At 37.9% G+C, this 20,373-nt stretch overlaps 1 protein-coding gene and 1 pseudogene across 1 annotated transcript in view; one reads left to right on the forward strand and one right to left on the reverse strand.

Moving 5' to 3' along the window:
• The window catches only part of Nup155 (nucleoporin 155), a 79,090-nt gene extending 64,116 nt beyond the window's left edge, over window positions 1-14,974 (forward strand). The window contains exons 23-32 of the mRNA XM_023712731.1: window positions 209-362; window positions 565-669; window positions 1,311-1,465; window positions 5,297-5,426; window positions 6,555-6,668; window positions 8,133-8,253; window positions 8,606-8,716; window positions 9,729-9,865; window positions 11,748-11,854; window positions 14,776-14,974. Of these exons, the coding sequence (XP_023568499.1) occupies window positions 209-362; window positions 565-669; window positions 1,311-1,465; window positions 5,297-5,426; window positions 6,555-6,668; window positions 8,133-8,253; window positions 8,606-8,716; window positions 9,729-9,865; window positions 11,748-11,854; window positions 14,776-14,914 (1,273 nt within the window). The 3' untranslated portion in view covers window positions 14,915-14,974. The remainder of the gene's footprint in view (window positions 1-208; window positions 363-564; window positions 670-1,310; window positions 1,466-5,296; window positions 5,427-6,554; window positions 6,669-8,132; window positions 8,254-8,605; window positions 8,717-9,728; window positions 9,866-11,747; window positions 11,855-14,775) is intronic.
• LOC101591562 lies at window positions 3,892-4,353 on the reverse strand (annotated as a pseudogene).
• Window positions 14,975-20,373: the final 5,399 nt, after the last annotated feature.

Consider the following 20,373-nt stretch of genomic DNA (forward strand, 5'->3'; position numbering starts at 1 on the left):
AAATAAATAAATAAATTCCTCAGGCTGGCCTCAACTTTTCTGATACTCATGTCTTATCAAGTAGCTTATGTTAAATAGATGGCGTATTCCATCTTACCTGTCTTGTATTTTGTGTGTGTGTGTGTGTGTGTGTGTGCATTTAAGTAAAGTAAATCACTTCTTTTCTGGTTGAATAATGTAATTGCCCCCTTTTCGTTCTTTTTCTCAGATTACAAGCTTATAAATGCATTACAGACACACTTCAAGAACTGGTAAATCAAAGTAAGGCTGCTCCTCAGTCTCCTAGTGTACCCAAAAAGCCTGGTCCTCCTGTGTTATCATCTGATCCCAATATGCTAAGTAATGAAGAAGCAGGACATCACGTAAGAACTCAGCATGTTTTCATTCTGAAAGTGTACTGTTACAAGTTCCACATGGTAGTGGTGCATAAGCATCTTGGGAAAGAGAACCCTTTAAAAGTTACCATTTAATAATTCTTTTATTCCTCCTTGGGATTTAGAGCAAGATATTAGGATGCCCAGGAACCAAACGTTTATGCTAATTGTACTATTTTATTTATTTTAGTTTGAACAAATGATTAAATTGGCACAGCGATCCCAAGATGAGCTCTTCAGTATTGCCCTTTATAATTGGCTGATACAAGCTGACCTTGCAGATAAACTGCTACAGGTAAAAAATATTTTTATAGTAGAATTGTTAATGTTCATTTAAATTTAAAGTAGCATAACTCATCTTTACAGGGAATTTACTTTTGCATTGTATGTATATCACGTATTAAGACAAATATATGACATCTTTTCCTAAGAAGCAAAGTAGATTGTTGATTTATCTTATTCTAGAAGCTGCTTAGGGCAGTTTACATTGTGGGATGGAAGTCACTGGATTATGAGCTGGGAAACCTGAGCTTTTAGTTCTGTCATTTAGTCACTGTAACTTCAAACATGTCACTTTCTTACTATTAAATTTCACTGTTCCTCCATCTATAACATGAAAACATGGCATTTAATAATTTCAAGAGTACTTTTGAGCTCAGCATCTAGGAATCAATACCTGTGTTCTCAGAGTTTATTTACTGGGACATAAATTTAATGGGATATCATTTTTAATCTAGCATAATTATTACAGACTTTCATTGATTATTGTAAAATAAAATTCACTTACAATGAGAATAATTGCTCTCTTTTGGTGTTAGGTTATAATTTTGCTTCGGTTTCATGAGCACAATTAATTACAGTTTCTTTACAGACTTTGCATGTAAAAAGTAGCAAAGTGGTCAGAAAACGTTTCTGAATATTTTGTATACTTCCTAGATTGCCTCTCCATTTCTGGAGCCATATCTAGTCCGAATGGCCAAAGTGGATCAAAACAAAGTTCGTTATATGGATTTATTGTGGAGGTATTATGAGAAGAACAGAAGTTTTAGTAGTGCTGCTCGTGTCCTGTCAAAACTGACCGACATGCATAGGTATGGGATGATAATTTTATTGTGAAGAATTATCAGGCTGATTTTACAGAATTATCATCTGGATTTTACAGATTAAATGAGAGTAACTCAGCATGTATATGTAGACTATCTATGCCTTTGCTTGAATTTACCTAAACTTCACAGCTTTTCTTTTTCTTTTTGTTGTTGTAATACCTGGGGGGCATTAAAAGAATGCTCACTGAATCTTCTTTATTCAAACTAAAATATTCTAGATTGTCTTTAGACTCTCCTAGTAGCAGCAGTTGTTTTTCTTAAAAGAACAAAAACTGTCTTACCAAAAAAAAAAAAAAAAAGTCTTACAGTGGTTTTATCGTTTTAAATGTTTTCATAATTCTAGGCAATTTTTACCTGTTCCCACACTGGCTTAAAATAATGAAAAATAACTAAAAAATAATAATAAATAAAATAATAAAAAATATCTTAGAGTAGTAAGAAACCTGATAAGCATGAGTTTCTAATTAGATTATAATATCAAAGACAATTTAATAAACTATTGGGCAGGTCATTAATTTGGCCAACTGGTTTCATGTGGTATTTTTGTGTTTAATAATAATATACAAGTGCCACTTCTGAAAGCTGAGGATTAAGTTAAGTGTATTGAGGCAGAGCTGATAAAATCAAGTCATACTGATAAGAACGGTTGCTTACGCAGTTTACTTCTGGAGCCAGGTGTGGTGGCATGTATTAATAAGCCCAACTCCTGAGGAGACTGAGATATGAGGAGCTCAGGAACAGCAGTTTGAGGCCATCCTGGGCAATGTCTCTACCTGTCTCAGGGGCAGTATACATGCTTAGCATGTCTGAGACCTTTCATTCAGTCTTACTGAAGAAAAAGTTTCTATCTTATTCAGAGTTCAAATCCAAAAAACAAAAAGTTCATGTATGGCAAATACAAGTATTAGTATATATGTGTGTATGAGTCAGCACATATAGTTGTGCTGTTGTAGGTATTTTCTCTGGACCCAAAACTTTCCTCGTTTTCTTGTCCTGCTTAGTTCTGATGGTTATTTGAATTATTTTAAGTTTCCCTCACCTGCAAAAGAGGAAGTAATTTTAAATTTCTTTGGTTTTGGTATAATAAAAAGGAAAAAAGGAAATCAAGTTTTAAAGACCTAATAGGCCATTTCTTATACAGGATTTGGTTGATTTATCATTTGTACAAAGAAGATAACATTAGTGGCATAGTAACAGATGTCTATAATCTTAGCTGCTCAGGAAGCAGCAGGAGGATCATGAATTCAGGGCCAGCCTGGGCAATTTAGTGAGATCCTGACTCAGAAGAGCTGTGGATGTTCAAACGCCTGAGTTCAATTCCCAGTACCACCAATATAAAAAAAAAGAAGTAACATTGTCAAGCATATAAATCATTGTAGCTGTATATCATTGGTTATGTAATGTAGTTTTGAGTGCCTGTTATATGCTGTACTCTGCTAGAGGTGCATTGGCACTGTGTCCAGTCTGGGCCTTCAGTATCTCATTTCTGGCCTACTTTTCTTAGAAAGCCATTAATAACTATTACCACGCTGGTCTTTGTAAGCCATTTTTATTTATTGTGTGTTATATTGCTTCAAACTTTACTATCTATTAAATATTTGACTCAGGTAAATTTCCTTTTTTTGAAATGGTTGGGGCTGGGGAGATGGCTCAGTAGAATAAGCGCTTGCCTGGCAAGCACAAGGGTCTGAGTTCAATCCCCGGTTCCGCAAAAAAAAAAAAAAATGGTATAATGAAATGGTTCTTGGGGCTGGATGTGCTTATAGTAACAGGGTATCTTAATGTACAGTACTTTATGTGTGTCCTGAAGATCTGTCCTGTGTTAACTTACATACACACATCTACTTTGAAAAATAAAGAGTAATAAGTACTTTGTTTTTCTTCAGTTCTTTTTTTTTTTTTTTTTTAATGTCTCCAGCAATATTTTTATTTTGAGACAGGGTCTCACTAAGGATCCCTTGAATTTGCAATCCTGCTGCCTCAACCTCCTAGAGTACAGGATACAGGTGTACATCACTTCATCTGGCTTCTTTGCTTTCTTACTGATCAAATTGCAGCCATAGCTGAAAAAAATTCTTTATTATAAGGAAAATATGCTGCAAAATGGGGTAGGAAAAAGGTAGAGGTGAAAAACATGGAAAATGTAATCAAACAAATTGCTCATATATATCTTCCTATAACAGAGGAGAATGATGTAGCTCTTAAACTCATTTGCCTTTCCTGGCTTACTCTTGCCCTTAGCAGGGCTGGATCCAATGGTTCCATTTTCTGATCTCTTCCTGAGTTTGGGAAAGATAGTGTAGTTCTCAGGCTTTCAAGAATCTAAAGATAATTTGGAGAAGGGAAAGATGTTTTGGTCCTTTGTTCCACTGCTTTTTCCATGCCTGTGGGGTTGTCCTCACCCCTATCCCTCAGTATCTGTTGATGCCAAAGAGACAGACTCAATGGAACTGGGGCAACTTAGGCAGCAGAAAACTAAACAGTGAGGTAGTGTTGATGAGGAAGTGGGCAACACCATACTTCGTATAGAAGCTGGCCAGAAGGTGGAGTATAATAAGTGAGAGACTAAGGAACTTTCAGGAAGAGGTAAAATGGAGTCCATAGTCCATCTGTTCCCAATGTGTCAACAGGCGAGCCTTTCCTTGGTCAGGGAATCTCAAAGGGTATCCCTTTCACTGTATGTAAAAAGACATACATTGCCAAGTTGTGGATGACATTGTCAGGGTCTAGACAACAGGAATATTGGGAAAGGGGATGCTGAGTAGAACCATGTGCAGCAGTCTTACCAAGATGTTGTAGGCCAGCTAGATGCACAAAGTACTCATCACTCTGGTGTTGGGGTTTACTTCACTATGTGCCACCCTCACATTCATCCTGCCAGCCTCACGAGCCGGTGGTTCTTTTTCTTTTCATTCTGTTTTTTTGTTTTTGTTTCTTGAGCCAGGGTCTTCCTATATAAGTAAGGTGGTCTGGTCCTGGTCACTATGTAATCCAGTCTGGTCTTGAACTTGCAGCCTCTGAAGTGCTGGGATTATAGTTGTGCCCTACCACATCCAACATTCTTTTGGTTTGTTTTTTTGTTTTGAAAGAGGAGAAATGTAGACGCCATAACAATAGTGAAACAGAGTTTAAGGCTTTTTCTGAAAGTAAAGCCAGTTTTTTTCCTGCTGCACATTGGGATTTATTGGGATTTCAAAAAGTGTATTTGGTACTGATTGACCTGAGTTCTGAACCAGTAAATGCATTAGCTTGGGTTTTTCATTTATTTTTGGAGGGAGGGGATTGAGACAGGGTCTTGCCATGCAGTGTAGGCTATCCCTGCGCTGTGCATCCCAGGCTGGCCTCAAACTTGCAGTGATGCTTCTGCCTCAGCCTCCTGAGTGCTCAGTTGACAGGTGTGCACTACCAGCCACAGCTTGTTTTGAATGCCAGGTTGCTTTGTGATGTCAAGAGCTAGGTCAAAGAGTATGAGAAAGAACTGCAGCTGACAAGCTGGCTGTAAGCTCCTGGGCCCACGCGATCTTCGTACCTCAGCCTGCCATGTAGCTGAGGCCTGTGCCACCGTACACTCTAGGACCTAAGTAAGTTTTATAATTGGAAACAACTTTGGAGATAATGAACATTTCTTTAGTTGTCTAAATAGTTAAACTCTTATTAGAAATTTACTGTAGATTCATTACTTAAATCTATTAACGTTTTCAAGTTTCAGATGACCTTTTTTTGTTCATTTGGTTTGAAAAAGTGCATTCTACTTGACATTTGCATTTTTAGTCCTTAAGAAATTGTGTAACTAAAATGAAACATGTTCCCTCTTAGCACAGAAATTTCACTTCAGCAACGGCTAGAATACATTGCTCGAGCCATTCTTAGTGCCAAAAGTTCCACTGCCATTTCATCAATAGCTGCAGATGGTGAATTCCTTCATGAATTAGAAGAAAAAATGGAAGTAAGTACTAAAGATACTAAAGGTGTATATATATACAAGAGAAGATACATATTATTTAATTTTCCTGTCTTCCTTTGGTCAATCATAGCTGAGTATTAATTTTTATGTTTAGGTATACATCCTAAGAAGAATTTTTTTAGGATACCAATACTTCAGACATGAAACATTGCTGTAATTTATGAGGTGTTTTGGGGGGCTCTTTGTATTTTTTTAGAGAAGGGTCTACAGGGTGTTCAGGGGCTCACTACTAGATCAGACTCATAGTGCTCTGCCTGTTTACAGCCTCCCAAGAGCTGGAATTACAAGATCGCATCACCACGCCCAGTCTCATTTCCCATCTCAGTGCACCCTGGGGACAGGGTTAGCCCAGCAGGCCCAGGGATCAAACCCCAGCTCCAGCGCCTACTTGCAGGCACTTTAATCCACTTAGCTATTTGGCTAGCCCTATGAGGGTTTTTTATTTGAAATTTCTGTAGGTTTTTTCCACCTGTTCCGGTATCAAATGCAGTCATCATGTATTGTGGGAGCTAGTAAGTAAATGCATAAAATAAGCTAAACTGCTTTAACTAAGAGAAAAATAAGCTTACAGTAGTCTGAATATAAAGCTGCTTCTGTTTCACAGAAATCAAGTGGGCATTCCTGATCAGCAGATGGCTTCTCGTCCACATGGTTGAGTTAGGGACCCAAGTTCTGATTTCTGGTATTACTAGTCCCTAAAGTCTTTGCTTTATCTGACAGAGAACAGGAAAGAAAAGTATCTAAGAAATACATTCATTTTCTCAAAAACTGTAGCCCCACAATAACATACTTCTACTCATTCCTTGAATTGAATTTAGTCATGGGGCTGTCCCATATTGTATAAGCAGTTGGGAAGTCCAGTCAAAGCATTTTTGTGGCTATTGTGATAGAAGGTAATAATGTTGCTGGATAGCAAAAGAACTGCCACAGCACTCTTCCTGTTTAAATGATGTCTCTTATGAATGGTGCTACTCTATTACAATAGAAGTTTATGTGCCATTTTTATTTTAGCAAATTTAAACCCAGAGTCTAGGGGTCATTCTTCTGAATACGCATTGATTTATTGTAAAAAAAAAAAAATTAGGATATCTTGTTCTCTGCCTAAACCAGGTTGCTAGGATCCAACTTCAGATACAAGAGACACTGCAACGTCAGTATTCCCATCACTCCTCTGTACAGGATGCAATTTCTCAGCTGGACTCTGAGCTAATGGATATAACTAAGGTAAAACTGGTAGTTCTGTAGTGGTCACTTTATTTCTTGAAATTCCTTGTGTGTTTTGTATTTTGCTTTTTGTTTCATGGAAAAGAATAACCAGTTTCTATAAAATAAAAAAGTCCATCCTTGGTAGCTTGTCAGAAGACTGGCAGATCATAGCTGCTGTTCTGACTCCTAGAAAAGGCTAAGATGCTCCTGCCAGTAGTGATGAAGAACCTATCTGTCTCATGTAGGAATAGAAAACCAGCAGTTTACAGCCTTGCTTCTTGTCTTGGAAAACTTTTCTTGGGGTCGGGGAGATGGCTCAGTAGGATAAGCGTTTGACTGGCAAACGCAGGGATCTGAGTTCAATCCCCAGTTCCACCAAAAAAACCCTTAACTCTCCACCCCTCCTGCTCTTTCCTTCTTAGCAGTTCCTCCTCAATTCTTGGACACAGTTCCAAGTATCCTACAGATTTGTTATTCCCACGATTCCTAAACTATAGTTTAGATAACACTAATTCAGCAATAATTATTGTTGCAGTATCTCCATCCTAGTAGTCACTAAGAAAAGGCAAATCTAAAGCCTACTTGAAAATTACCTTCATTCACCATTTTTTACTTGAAGTTACGACCATCTTACTACAGGTTGAACAGCGAAATCCAAAATGCTCAAATCTGAAACTTTGAGCACAGGCATGACATCACAGATGGAAAGTACCACAGTCATGCTGGGTCACTGTCTAATCACACTGTTAGAAATATTGTGTAAAATTATTATGAGATCATCTATGTAAAAGGTATTTGTGAAACAAATGAATTTCATGTTTAGACTCGGGTCCTATCCTGAAGCTATTATGTATATGCATATGTTTCAAAACCTTAAACACTTAAGTATTTTTCCTGAAGGATACTCAACCTACATCATATTTTAGATACTTTAGATGAAATATTTCATTGATTTTAATTTTGAAGGAGTGTTGAATACTAACTTCTGGGGTGCTATGGTTTCCTTCTGGAGGTGGTTTTTAGGTTCTTTTTGTTTACAAGGAAAGAATTGGCAAAGACAAGCACTAACAGTAGCAAAGTTTCACTAAAGGTAGGAAAAGAAACAAGTTCTGCAGAGCCAGGTTGGATGAAGTCAAGGTAGGAAAAGAAATACACACTGTAGCCTGACGGTGGCCACCATACAAGAGAGAACACAGGTAAAACTTAGTGTGGACATCCTTTTATTTCACCATGTCCTCAGGCTGACCTCAGATCTAGGCGATCATATTGAAAACCTACTGGAATTCTCAAGCAGACTTTGTGCAGACTTTGGGAACTGTTTGCACTTGTGCCCTGGGACTTGTAATTAACAGGTTATGCCTACTTCCCCAGCCAGCCTTTCTACGCCCTAATTTCTTATCTCACTAGTACTTCATTCACTGTTAAACCCTGAATGTTGCGTCTTGGTTGTATGTTTCATTTTAGGGTTTTTTTTCCCTACAGCTTTATGGGGAATTTGCCGACCCATTCAAACTTGCAGAGTGTAAACTTGCTATAATTCACTGCGCTGGTTATTCAGATCCTATACTGGTGCAGACACTTTGGCAAGATATCATAGAGAAAGGTAAGTGCTCTATGTATGTAAAGCAGTATACATTATTTAGTGATTTAGTAGAGGAATATACACTTTTAAGTAGAGTGTACGTAGAAGATATTTGCATGCATAAGAGGGGTGATTATAGGGTGTGAGCACAGTGAATATTTTCAAGGATGCTCAATGAAAAGTTGTCATTTTTTATTCTATCTACTAGTACTCATAAAGAGATCAGTCACTAACAGAAACACAAAACTTGCTAGTTAGTGAGTTGATGTGAAATTCTGAAGTATTTGTATCTTGAAATCAAATTAAATAGCTAATGTATACATTCCACATTAAAAGTAAGTAGGGTTTCTACTGACATGTCTCTTTCTTTCAGAACTGAGTGATAGTGTCACGTTAAACTCCTCAGATAGAATGCATGCTCTTAGTCTCAAGATCATCCTCCTTGGCAAAATTTATGCTGGCACACCTCGCTTCTTTCCTTTAGGTAAGTAATAACCTTAAGTGCGCTTATGTTATGTTTTCCAGATTTTGCTTTTCGTTTGGTTTTGCTTTTGTGACACAGGGTCTCACTGTGTAACCCAGACTGGCCTTCAGGTCAGTGTTTAACTCAGCCTTGCTTCAAATTTTCAGCCAAGTTCTGAGTTATTTTCTATTTTGATGGTTTTCTTCATGACTGTTTTCTTCACTGAAAAATAGTGATCTTTCACCAGGTGTGGTGGTGCATGCCTATAATCCCACCACTTAGAAGGGTGAAGCAGAAGGATCACTGAGTTTTGGTCTGAGGCTTGCCTGGGCTACATAGATGAGTTCAGGGCCAGTATATACTACATATCAAGACCCTGACTAAAAAAAAAAAAATCTTTAGAGTAAAATGTAAAGTGTCTTGTGCTACTGAAACTCAGCAGTTTAATTCTCTTCAGAAAGAAAGATCTCTAAAGAATAACAGAATTTGTTAATTTAGTGTGAAATTTTCTTTTCTTTTTTTTTTTTTTTTTTTTTTTTGGTGGAATCAGGGATTGAACTCAGGCTCTTGTGCTTGCCAGGGAAGCACTTGAACTTTTCTTTGACCAACCCTGAAAGTTTATATGTCTGTCTTGGGACTGCTGACTAACAGACTATAAGTGATTATACCCTTGGTGACCAAGTACAAGTGGGTGAAGAGGAAAGAGTAGCTGAGAATCTGTAATTGGTTTGACTGCTCCCTGTTACATTGAGGGAGCTACTAATATATGTTTTATTTCTAGATTTGCATGCTCTGGTATGTGTCTTCTGTGTCTTACTGGTGTTTGTTGATTTAGTGATTGCTGGGGATTGAACCCAGAGACTTCTGTGTATTAATAAGCACATACTCTATTAATGAGCTGCTTCCCTAGCTCCCCATAGTTTTTTGAAATTCATTTTTAGGTTGCCACTAGAAACTATATAGTTATGACTAAAACTTGCCTTTTGGTATCAAGAGTCAAAACTTCAAGTTTCTTATATTTTTGTGTTCCCAGATTTTATTATACAGTTCTTAGAGCAGCAAGTTTGTACTTTGAATTGGGATGTGGGCTTTGTAATACAAACTATGAATGAAATTGGAGTACCATTACCTAGACTACTGGAAGTTTATGATCAGCTGTTCAAGTCACGGGTAAGGAAAATAACGTGTGTTTGTGTGTATGTGTGTGTGTGTCCCCGGCTCAGCCCACCCCAGGGTTGGGGCTGGCACAGCATGTGGTGCTGAGGATCTAACTGCGTGCTTGCCTAAGTTTGCCTAAGCTCGGCTACGCAGGTGCTTTAGACCACTAAGCTATCTCACCAGGCCCTTTTTTTTTTTTTTTGAGGGGGGGAGGGTAAGAAAAATACTTCGGGTGTGTGTGTGTGTGTGTTGTGGAATTGGGGATTGAACTCAGGCCCTTGTGTTTGCCAGGGAAATGCTTAATTTGGTATATTTTTTTTTAATTCATTTTGATAGATACAGAATGAGATACTTGATTGCATATTTGTATGCATCTTGTCACTTAGTTCAATAGGGTTAATCAAGTTGCAGCAGAGGTTTGCTTCAGTGGTTGATGCATTATGTCACACCTGCATAATGCTGGGACAAAATATCTGACATGCACAATATAATGGAGAAAAAGGTTTTCACTCATGAGTCAGAGGTTTCAGTCTACAGTCATCTGGCTTCAAGGTAGAAGGATGGTGACCAAAGGACATGACAGAGGAAAGCTGCTCACTTCACGGGCCAGTGAGCATAGTGAAAGGGGGAAAGCCTGAGACAAGAGATGCCCTTCAAAGACACGGCTTGAGTGGCTACTTCTTCCAGGGAAGCTGCTCCTCTCACAGCCCATTCATCTCCTGAATTTATCCGTGCATTATAGAGGCACCCTCATGATCTGGTCACCTCTCAAGGCCCCCTTCTGTTGCCCATCCACACTGCTGCACTGGGCTCCTTGTTTAGGGCCACACTTCATAGTTCAGCTACAACAGTGGAGTGTTGAAATTTTACTTGAGGGTGTATAAATATGATAAAAGTTGTTCTGTAGATCATAAGAAAAATGACATGTTAATATTTTCTCTATTAATAAACATATACTTTACTCTTGGTGGAATATGCTAAACCAAATTACTGGATTAATACATTAGAGGAAGTGTTTTCAGTTTTGTTTTCTTAATCCCAGTTCTTGAACCCAAACCCAGGGTGTTGCACTACTAGGCAAGGGCTATACTATTGAGCTGTATTCCAGCCCCATTAGTTTCAAAGAAAAAGTAGCACTTTGTTTATTCTGTGTAACCTCATCAAACATATTAGTGCTTAATGATCTTTCTCACCATATTGAACCTTACCAGACTCTGTATTTTGTAATATTTATGTACTTTTTTTTAATAATATTTTATTTATTTGTGTGTGTGTGTGTGTGTGTGTGTGTGTGTGGCCAGCTCAGCCCACCAGGGGGCGGGGCTGGCTGGCATGTGGTGCTGGGGGATTGAACCGAGGTCCCTGTGCTTTTAGTTTGTTCTAAGTAGGTGCTTTAGACCACTGAGCCATCTCACCAGCCCCTTATGTACTTATTTTTGTGGTGGTTTTGGGAATTGAGTCCAGTGGTACTCTTGTCACTGAGCACACCACCAGCCCTTTTAACTTTTTATTTCAAGGCAGAGTCTTCATTGTGTTGCCTAGTTGGGGTTCAAACTCACAGTTCTGTGGTGTGAGCCTCCCAAATTGCTGGATTTATGGATGTGTGCCAAAACAACTAGCACAGTACTTTTTTTGTTTGTTTGTTTGTTTGTTTGTTTGGTGCTGGGAATCAAACTTGGGGCTTCAGACTTGCCAAGCAAGTACTGCACCACTGAGCTACAAATCTCGGGCCCCACAATACATTTTTTAATGTTCGCTCAAATATTAACCATAGCCACATACAATAACTTTTTAAGCTTCTTAATAGTAATAAATTTTGCATGGATCCTTTAACATAATTGATTAAAAAGTCAGTTGGTATGATTTGCATACAAGAATTTGGTATTCTTTGTAGGATCCATTCTGGAACAGAGTTAAGAAGCCATTACACCTTTTGGATTGTATCCATGTACTACTGACAAGATATGTTCAGAATCCTGGTCAAGTTTTCAATTGTGAGAGGTAACTGACTTCAATATTGCATTCTAGAAGAAGGTTTTAAATGTTTCTAATGAGTAACTGGGTAGAGGATTTCATTTCTTACGTACATTATCAGTAACTATTTCAATGACATCCATTACCTCCTCCAAAAACTGAGTTTTTAAATTTTTCAACCTTTGTCTCTAAATTGTTCTACAAGTGAAGATATCTTTTTTGATGCTTTGATTTTTATTTTTAGTATTATTACTTTTGAGACAGGGTCTTGCTATGTAGTTCAGGCTGGCCTTACACTCAGTTTCAGCCCAGGCTATCCTCAAACTCATGGTGATCCTCCTGTCTCAGCTTCCACAGTTCTAGTATTCCAGAGGTGTACCACCATGCCTGGCTGTGCTATGAATTAATGGCCTAAGACCAAGTCATTTCAGTTCTGTCTTTAATAGTATTAGCCCATTTCAAAGGTTATTCTTGAAAAAGCCAAAAGAATATAAATAATATTAACAGGATTTCTCCTTCTTCTATTTTTTTATTCATTTTAATGAGAAAAAAAGATAAAATAGCAATGAAACAGTTTCAAAACAGGTTAGTAGGATGGTCACAATAATTAATACATTGCATATTGTTGTCTTCATAGTAGTCAGAGGACGAAGTGCAGCTATATCTTGTCTAAATATTAGTACGAACTTTTATTCTCAGCTAAGAGTAGCTGTATATCCTGTTGTGTATACATACGTTTATATATTGTTTTCTTTCTTTTTTTTAACAACAAAATGGTCCTTTATTTGCACTTTTGTGAAGATAGTAATGCATGACACTAGGTTGCCTAGCAACTGATAGCTAACCTTAACCAGACAGGATGTTCATCTCTGGAGTGAGGTAGCTGGTTTGCATTAGGCACTGGGCCAAGTCCCACCTACACATATTTGATCAATTTCCTAGCTTTGTGGCTCCCAACATATCCCCCTTTTTCTTTTCTTTTCTTTTCTTTTTTTTTTTTTTTTTTTTTTTTTTTGTGGAACCAGGGATTGAACTCAGGCCCTGTGCTTGTCAGGGAAGCACTTATTCCATGAGCCATCTCTCTCGCCCCTTTCATTTTGTTTTGTCAGAGATGGGTGTGCCACGGCAGTTAGAAAAGCTGTTTTTGGAGAAGTCTTTAAAGGACCTTTTCATACTTGAAGCCAGTCTAAAGATTGTAGGTACTTGAATTCAGCAGAATAACCCAATATAGTCCAATAGACCATAATAGTAGTGGGTTATCAGCAGAAATAGCAATTGTCAGAAGTTGTTGACTTGAACATTTTACAGCTCAGCATATTAATACAGCTTTACTTTTTATACCTCGTGGTTATACTTTTCTGCTGGATGGTTTAGACCAAGTGAAAGCAGGACCTATATAACTAAAACTGTAACTTTTGTGTCTCACAAGGTCATTCAAATCCCCTCAGGATTTGCCCTGAAACCATGTACATCACCTTGTAGATCTTTTGTCAGTGTCAACCATCTGGATGAATCATGGCCATTGCTTGGCCATTGCTCTCTGTGAAAGCTTGAGAGAATGTTTTTTCTCTAGGTGACTCTCCTTAGGCAAATTCTACATCATCAATCACTTTCCTCTGTGGCCCCACAATCCCCTTTGTCAGAAAATTTGGGACACCACTTAGTTACAGGATGTCACCGCACAGGTTCTCTTCTGTCCTGAATCCTCACTGACCTTGAAGGGCTAAGGCTAAAATATTGGGTATCCTTTTAGCCCCTCTGTTTCTCTAATTTTTGGTCTGCAAACTTGAGTTGTTAAACATCCAGAAGAGAAGCTTAATGATATTATTAACCTGTAACAGAAGCAGCTCATCTTAATATCATTATCTGTCTGCATATCAAACGCCTTAGCCATAACTTGGAACTGCTGTTTTCCAGCAGCCATGGATATTCTAAAATTTAGATCCCCATGGAACATGAAAAAACAATTACACATTTTTACACAGATATTTAGGAATCAAACCCTATAAAAATAAAACATTGTAGCAGGACAATCCTATGACATTTTTCTTGTCTTTTGTTTTCTCTTTTTACCTTTTTTTTTTTTTTTTGCAAACATTTATTTTAAAGAGAGTATAGCAATAATTGATATGTTAGAAGCAGTACACATTTAGAAGACCAGAATGACTGGTATTTCAAGCATAGTTTTAGTATTACACATTGCTATCCTCCGTGTAGTTGCTTAGTTCACAGATATCAGCATCTAGAGTTAGCCAGGGTGAGAATTCTACACATTAACTGCTATTTTTAAAAACCTGAATTGAGATTCTTAGGACCATTGCCTTAACCATCTTGTTTATATAAAAGTATGGTTTTGCCCCTGCCAGATTTCCTAACTTTTCTCCTTTCTCTGTCTTCGTTGTTTAATCCTTAAATTCTCGCTTTCCATTTGACTGTATTACACCTTTCAATTTTTGTTTCTTCCTTTGAGTTCTTTTTTTTTTTTTTTTTTTCAGAACCAGGGATTGAACTCAGGCCCTTGCGCTTGCCAGGGAAGCGCTTATTCCACTGAGTCATCTCCCAGGCCCCTCTTTTTGAGTTCTTATACTAGGGAGACAATATGATATTTACACATGTAGGTCTGATTTATTTCACTTATGAGTATATCTTCAAGTTACATCCACTTATATATGAAGGCTTCTTTTTTTTTTTAGCTGAGTAATACTCCATTGTATAAAAGGATTTATCCTTCTTAACATAATAATCTTCAAATGAATATTGGTAATTGACCTCCATGTGAGGTTTCCTACTTTTTTGTCCAGTATTTGACATTTACTTAGTGATGGGATTTTTGTTTTCTCTGGGACTGTAAGTAAGATTAGCAGAAATTGGGGGAGAAGACATTGTGTTTAAGGTAATGTTTCTAACTGTATATACACACAGTTCATGAAATATTGTTTCCTTTATAGGAGAAGATTTACAAATCTCTGCCTGGATGCTGTTTGTGGTTATCTGGTTGAGCTCCAGTCCATGAGCTCTTCCTCAGCAGTGCAAGCCATCACTGGGAATTTTAAATCTCTCCAAGCAAAATTAGAACGGCTTCATTAATTATTGTGATGTATTTTTATCCGTGCATTTGACTGTAAAATAAAGACTCAGCTGGGTCCATTTATCAAGTGTTCTAAATCTGAGCGTGCAGGTTCAGTTAAATAGAAATGTTTTTAATAGTGTACAAACACTACATTTATCAAACAAATTATTTTCATGGCTATTTTGTTTTTTAATGGTTGGCTTCAACTGAGAGTATTGGGCAATGGTAGAGTGCTTGCCTCGCATATGTAAGGTCCTGAGTTCATTTCTCAGCACCTCAAAAGTAATAATTGGTTTAAGAAAGAACTAGATAAAGACAGAGTCTCATGCCTTTTATTCCAGCACTCAGGAGCCTGAGACAGGAGGATCACTTCAAGTTCAAGCCTAGCCTAGAATGCATAACAAGTTCCTGTTTCCAGAAACACAAAGTAAAAGAAACAAGTGAATAAGATGTGTGGTTTAAACACAAGTATTAAAAATATCCTTGAATTTCATTGCAACTTCAAGGTAGTCCAAAGATTTTGGTATCCAAACTTAAATAGGGTAGGTGTCAAGGTCCATTCTCATAACAATGGATTCTACCATAGCCCTTAAATAAGCAAATGTATTTTTTTTTTTTTAAAGTTTAGCTTTGTAAAGACATCAGATGAGCAGGTGATAATTGTAATTAACTTTCTGTGTACTGCACAGCTATGCAGGGAGAGACCATTTTCTTTCCCTGTCCACCTGGCTCTTTGTCTTTATGACTATGGTTTCACTAGGAGCCTGGATTCTCAAAAGTGTGTATGTCAAGCCAGGATCTCCCTCACCCTGGGAATTTATTGGAAACTCAGATTCTGGTCCCACTGCAGACCTACTAAATTGGACATTTTGGAGGTGAGGCCCAGCTTTCTATTTAAACAAGGTCCCAAGATTTGGGTGTACGTCACATTTTAAAACTGTTCTAGCAGCAGATACTGGTGCGCTACCATTTAGGAGTGACTTCCCTAGTATTCGTCCACCTCTCTTCTTTTTTTTTTTTTTTTTCTATTTTTGCATTTTAGGACAGGGTCTGCAGGTACAGGGCCTCACTGTGTAGATTGGACTCATAGTGATCCTCCTGTTCACAGCCTCCCAAGTGCGTGCCCAGTCTCAATTGCTGTCTCAGCGTGCCCTGGGGCCGGGGCTGGCACGGCACCACCTGTCTCCTTTGCAATTACCACAGTACACAAGTTTTACCCAATATGCACAGTGTATAAAGCAAAGGCACTAATGGTGTAGTGTTTAATTCGACTGAGCACACTGAGAATTACTAAATAAGTACTTCCGAATCATGGCAACAAGGGAATGAAAAGAATGAGGATGACTGGAGCTGAAATCGTAAAACCCTGGACTGGTTTTCATTCCCCAAAAGTGATCAGTTACCCTCTGCTTATTGTCACTAATACATGTGTAACAATTTCAAAATATATTTTGGATATATTTCTACTTTTTTCTTTTCCTAAGGTTATAGAAGTGCCCTTGCCACACTTTTTCTCTTAAGAATTTTACTCCTTTTTCTCCTATAATCTTCTATTATACATGAGGTAGACATTAAAAAAAATCATTGAGTGTTGCTACCTCTCATACTTTTCAGCTTTTCATTTCCTTAAGTTTAGCCTTTTTTAAGTATACAAGATGAATGTATAGTAGGTATTTATCAGTTTTGTAAATTTAAGTGTTTTCATGTATGCTGAAAATGATGGATGGTCTAGCTTAAATACTGTAATATATGTGGCTCTTTTTCTGCTAGAAATGCATATGTATAGCTCCAGTTTTGTTTTACCCACATTTATATACTAACCCATTAATATATATTAAATAAACTCATAATAGTGAAGGTATATCTTTTTAAAGGGCTATAGGCTGCCATGTCTGAGAAATTTGAACGTCCCATTTATTCACAGCATACCTCCACATAGTTTAAGAACTCCAGCCCCACAGCAGATATTTACATGTCTGCTTACCTTCTGAAGGTAAACCCAAGAGAACAAATCAGAACCTCTTCTTTAATTTCCTAAAATTTCAGCCTTCATAGGAATTATCTGGACAGCCTATCAAGCTAGATTCTTGAGTTCTACCTCCCGTGGACGCTATCCTGGAAGTCTTGGTCATGCTTGCAGTCGTATGGCTCCAGCACATTCATCCACCGTGTAAATATACTGTGTATTTGGTGTTTGCTCAGCACATGTCTTTATCATGACTGTTAACCATGTAGGTAAGGAATCATTGCTAGAGCATAGTTTATGAAACTTGTGGGCAGTCAGGAGTCACTGTAGATCTTGGTTGTACTGTATCTGTGGTATTTTACTATATTTTTTATTATACTTGTATTATATAAAATACTGGGCTTCATTGTGACTTCCTCCTATATGTGTGTAACACTGGATCATCTCCACCCCATTAGCCTCCTTTCCACCTCTCCCCTCTCCCCTCTCACATGTAGTTGTGTTTTAAGTAGATGATTTTTGTACAGCAGGATGGTTAGGAAACAAAAGTCAATTTTAGTAGCTGTACAAGGTGTGAGATGTTGACCCTGATTTGGATGTGATGATGTTTAACTTTTTTTTTTTTTGGTGGGGGGGACGGAACCAGGCATTGAACTCAGGCCCTTGTGCTTGTTCAGGGAAGCGCTTATTCTACTGAGCCATCTCCGGGCCCTGTTTAACATTTCTTTACAGTTTACTTCCTAGTGACTTGTTCATCGAACACCTGGCTACTAAGCACAGAAAGTTCTCTATATATTTTTAGTTAATTTAATCTCACAGATTATTCATCCTTTTCCATAGGTATTTCCTGCCTTCATGCTTTTATTCCTATTCCTAAGAAAAAAAAAGTACAACAGCCATATAAAGAAAGAAATAGCTAAAACATAAAATCCATATGCTTTGAAAGTTTACGATTGCCCTTTTTTTTTTTAATAATTTTAAATTTTATTTATTTTTATATTTTAGGACTAGATTGGACTACTAGTGATCTGCCTGTTTACAGCCTCCCAATAGTTCAGATTGCAGGTGTGCGCCACCACACCCAGTCTCATAATTTTTAATTTTAAATGCAAAAAGTGAGCACTAACCTTTTTACACACAGATCTGATAGCCAAAATGTCCAGAGGAAACGAGACCGTGCTCTTTCCCCCACAGCCTCCCTCTCTGACACGGGTTCCTCGTGCTTCACACTACAGCGGTTGTGTAGTGTCAGCTTTACATTGTGTGCTCACCCCTTCCCAACACTGTTGTTCTTGGAAATAGATAACCAAAAGCAGTCATTAATGGTTGTGGGGAGGGGGGATACCATCCCTTCCACTGGTGTCAGTTTCTACCCCCGTTGTGGGGTAGTTAGGAGTGGCTGTCTAAAAGGTGTTGGGTGACCAGAGCTGTCTTTTATTCTTTATCAATATCTCCATTTAAATTCCCTTAGAACTTTCTGCTAAATAATTTTGAGTCCTATAGTAAATCTTTGTCTCCTAAATTGTACTGTCATATATAAATGAGAATGAAGTGATATGGTAAGATAATATTCTTAAATCCTAAATTTTGTAAGAACTAAGGCTATTTTTTACTCAGTTTTATCAGTTTTATTCTGATTCAAATACTAGAATGGAAATAATACTTTTTACTGGTTTTGATTTACATTTCTGCATTACATTTTGAAATTAAACATTTATTTTAAGACTTGTCATGTGTTTCACACTGTCAGCAGTCCTGTCAGCAAGAGGACTCTGCAACTAAATTATCATGTGAGATCCAGCAGCCCACATTGTATTTCCACTTGAGTGACCTCCCAGAGTGCCTCTGTCAGAGCATCACCTTGTCTGTACTCATCTCTTTCTCCTGCCAGGTCTCCTCTTATGAGAACTAGGGATATCATATGCACATTTTTCTGTCTCTAAACTCATTAGTCGCTAATTTCTAAGCAAGGCTCTTGTCTCCTATGTCTGTCGGACTAGGATTTTAGTTACCATGTTTCTCATGGATTCCTGCAGTAGTTGTCTAAGTGATCTTTAATTTGACCTTCATTCCATGTATTTGTTTCACTGAGGACAAAATAGTCTTTAAAATGTGAATTTAAACATATTAGATATTAGCCCCCAACCTTTCCTCAGGAAACATTCATAGGGTGCCTTTAGGGCTTCATTGCTGGTGAAAACAGCTGGGTGTCATGCTTTCTTCTAACCTTGGCACTTGGGAAGAGGCTGAAGCAGGAGGATTACCCCAAGTTTGAGTCCAGGCTGGGCTACAGAGTTAGTTCAAGACCAGCCTGAACTATGTAGGGAGACCCTGTCTAATAATTAAATTAGCACAAGAAAAGTGTATTGATCCTTGAAACTGAAAACCCAAATATGGAGCTGCTTCCATGTGGCTAGATTGAGTTTCAGTATCTAGAGTTTCTCTAGTTCCCTTTTTTTCATATTTCATCTTTGCAGTCAGTGTGTTCCTTATGCCCTGTGAGATTGTGGGTAGTGTTATTCTGACACTTCTGGCCCAGACATGCACTTAACCAAAAAGAAGTAAATGCTCTTAGTGACAGTGGATTCAATCTGAGATACAGTGGTCCAGGGTCATCACTGAAAGCATGTAGAACAGGAAAGGAGTGTGTCTCTACAGAATTAAATGCTGAACACAAATCCACTCTTACCTATTGACCTGTATTACCATTCACTCGTGCTTCAATTAAACACAGGCTATCCAGACCACCCCCGTATAACCCATAATCAGATGTTGGGCCAACCAGGAATAAAAGGGAACTAAGCTTGATGTAGGACATCTGCGACAAACATACACTATCCATGTTTAGTGATGAAAGACGGCCTTAAGAGTTGAGAACAAAACAAGGATGTTTGTTAACCGTTGCCATTCCATGCGTGGTCTGAAGGTCCTAACTAGCGCGATGTGGGAAACAAAAGACCAATTAGAAAAGGTGAAGTAAACATTTATCTATAGATGTCTTTGTAGAAAATCTTTTCATTGAGAATATCTGAGTAAGCACCTAGAAATAATACTTAGAAAAGTCACAGTGTCTAGTCAGTGTACAAAAATAAATTTCTATATCAAAAAGTAATAAAAGGACCAGGGAGATGGCTCAGTGGAATAAGCGCTTCCCTGGCAAGTGCAAGGGCCTGAGTTCAATCCCCGGTTCCACAAAAAAAAGTAATAAAAATCTTGAAAATAGCTGGGCATAGCAGTGTTTATATAATCCTAGCTCTTGAGGCTGAAGCAGAAGGATCCCTTGAGCCTGGAGTTTAAGGCCAGCCTGGAAAACACAAGAAGGCCCTATCTCAATTTTATTTATTTATTTTGGCAGAACCGGGGATTGAACCTATCTCAATTTTAAAAAAATTAAAAAACAGTATCAAAAGCCATAAAGTAAGATTAATTTTAACCAATTTTTAATGTATATAACCTGAAAGCTGAAAAACACTGCTGTAAGAAATTAAACTCGGGGCTGGTGAGATGGCT

Source organism: Octodon degus, unplaced genomic scaffold (genome assembly GCF_000260255.1).
Source record: "Octodon degus isolate 3935 unplaced genomic scaffold, OctDeg1.0 scaffold00002, whole genome shotgun sequence".
In the NCBI taxonomy this organism is placed as follows: domain Eukaryota; kingdom Metazoa; phylum Chordata; class Mammalia; order Rodentia; family Octodontidae; genus Octodon; species Octodon degus.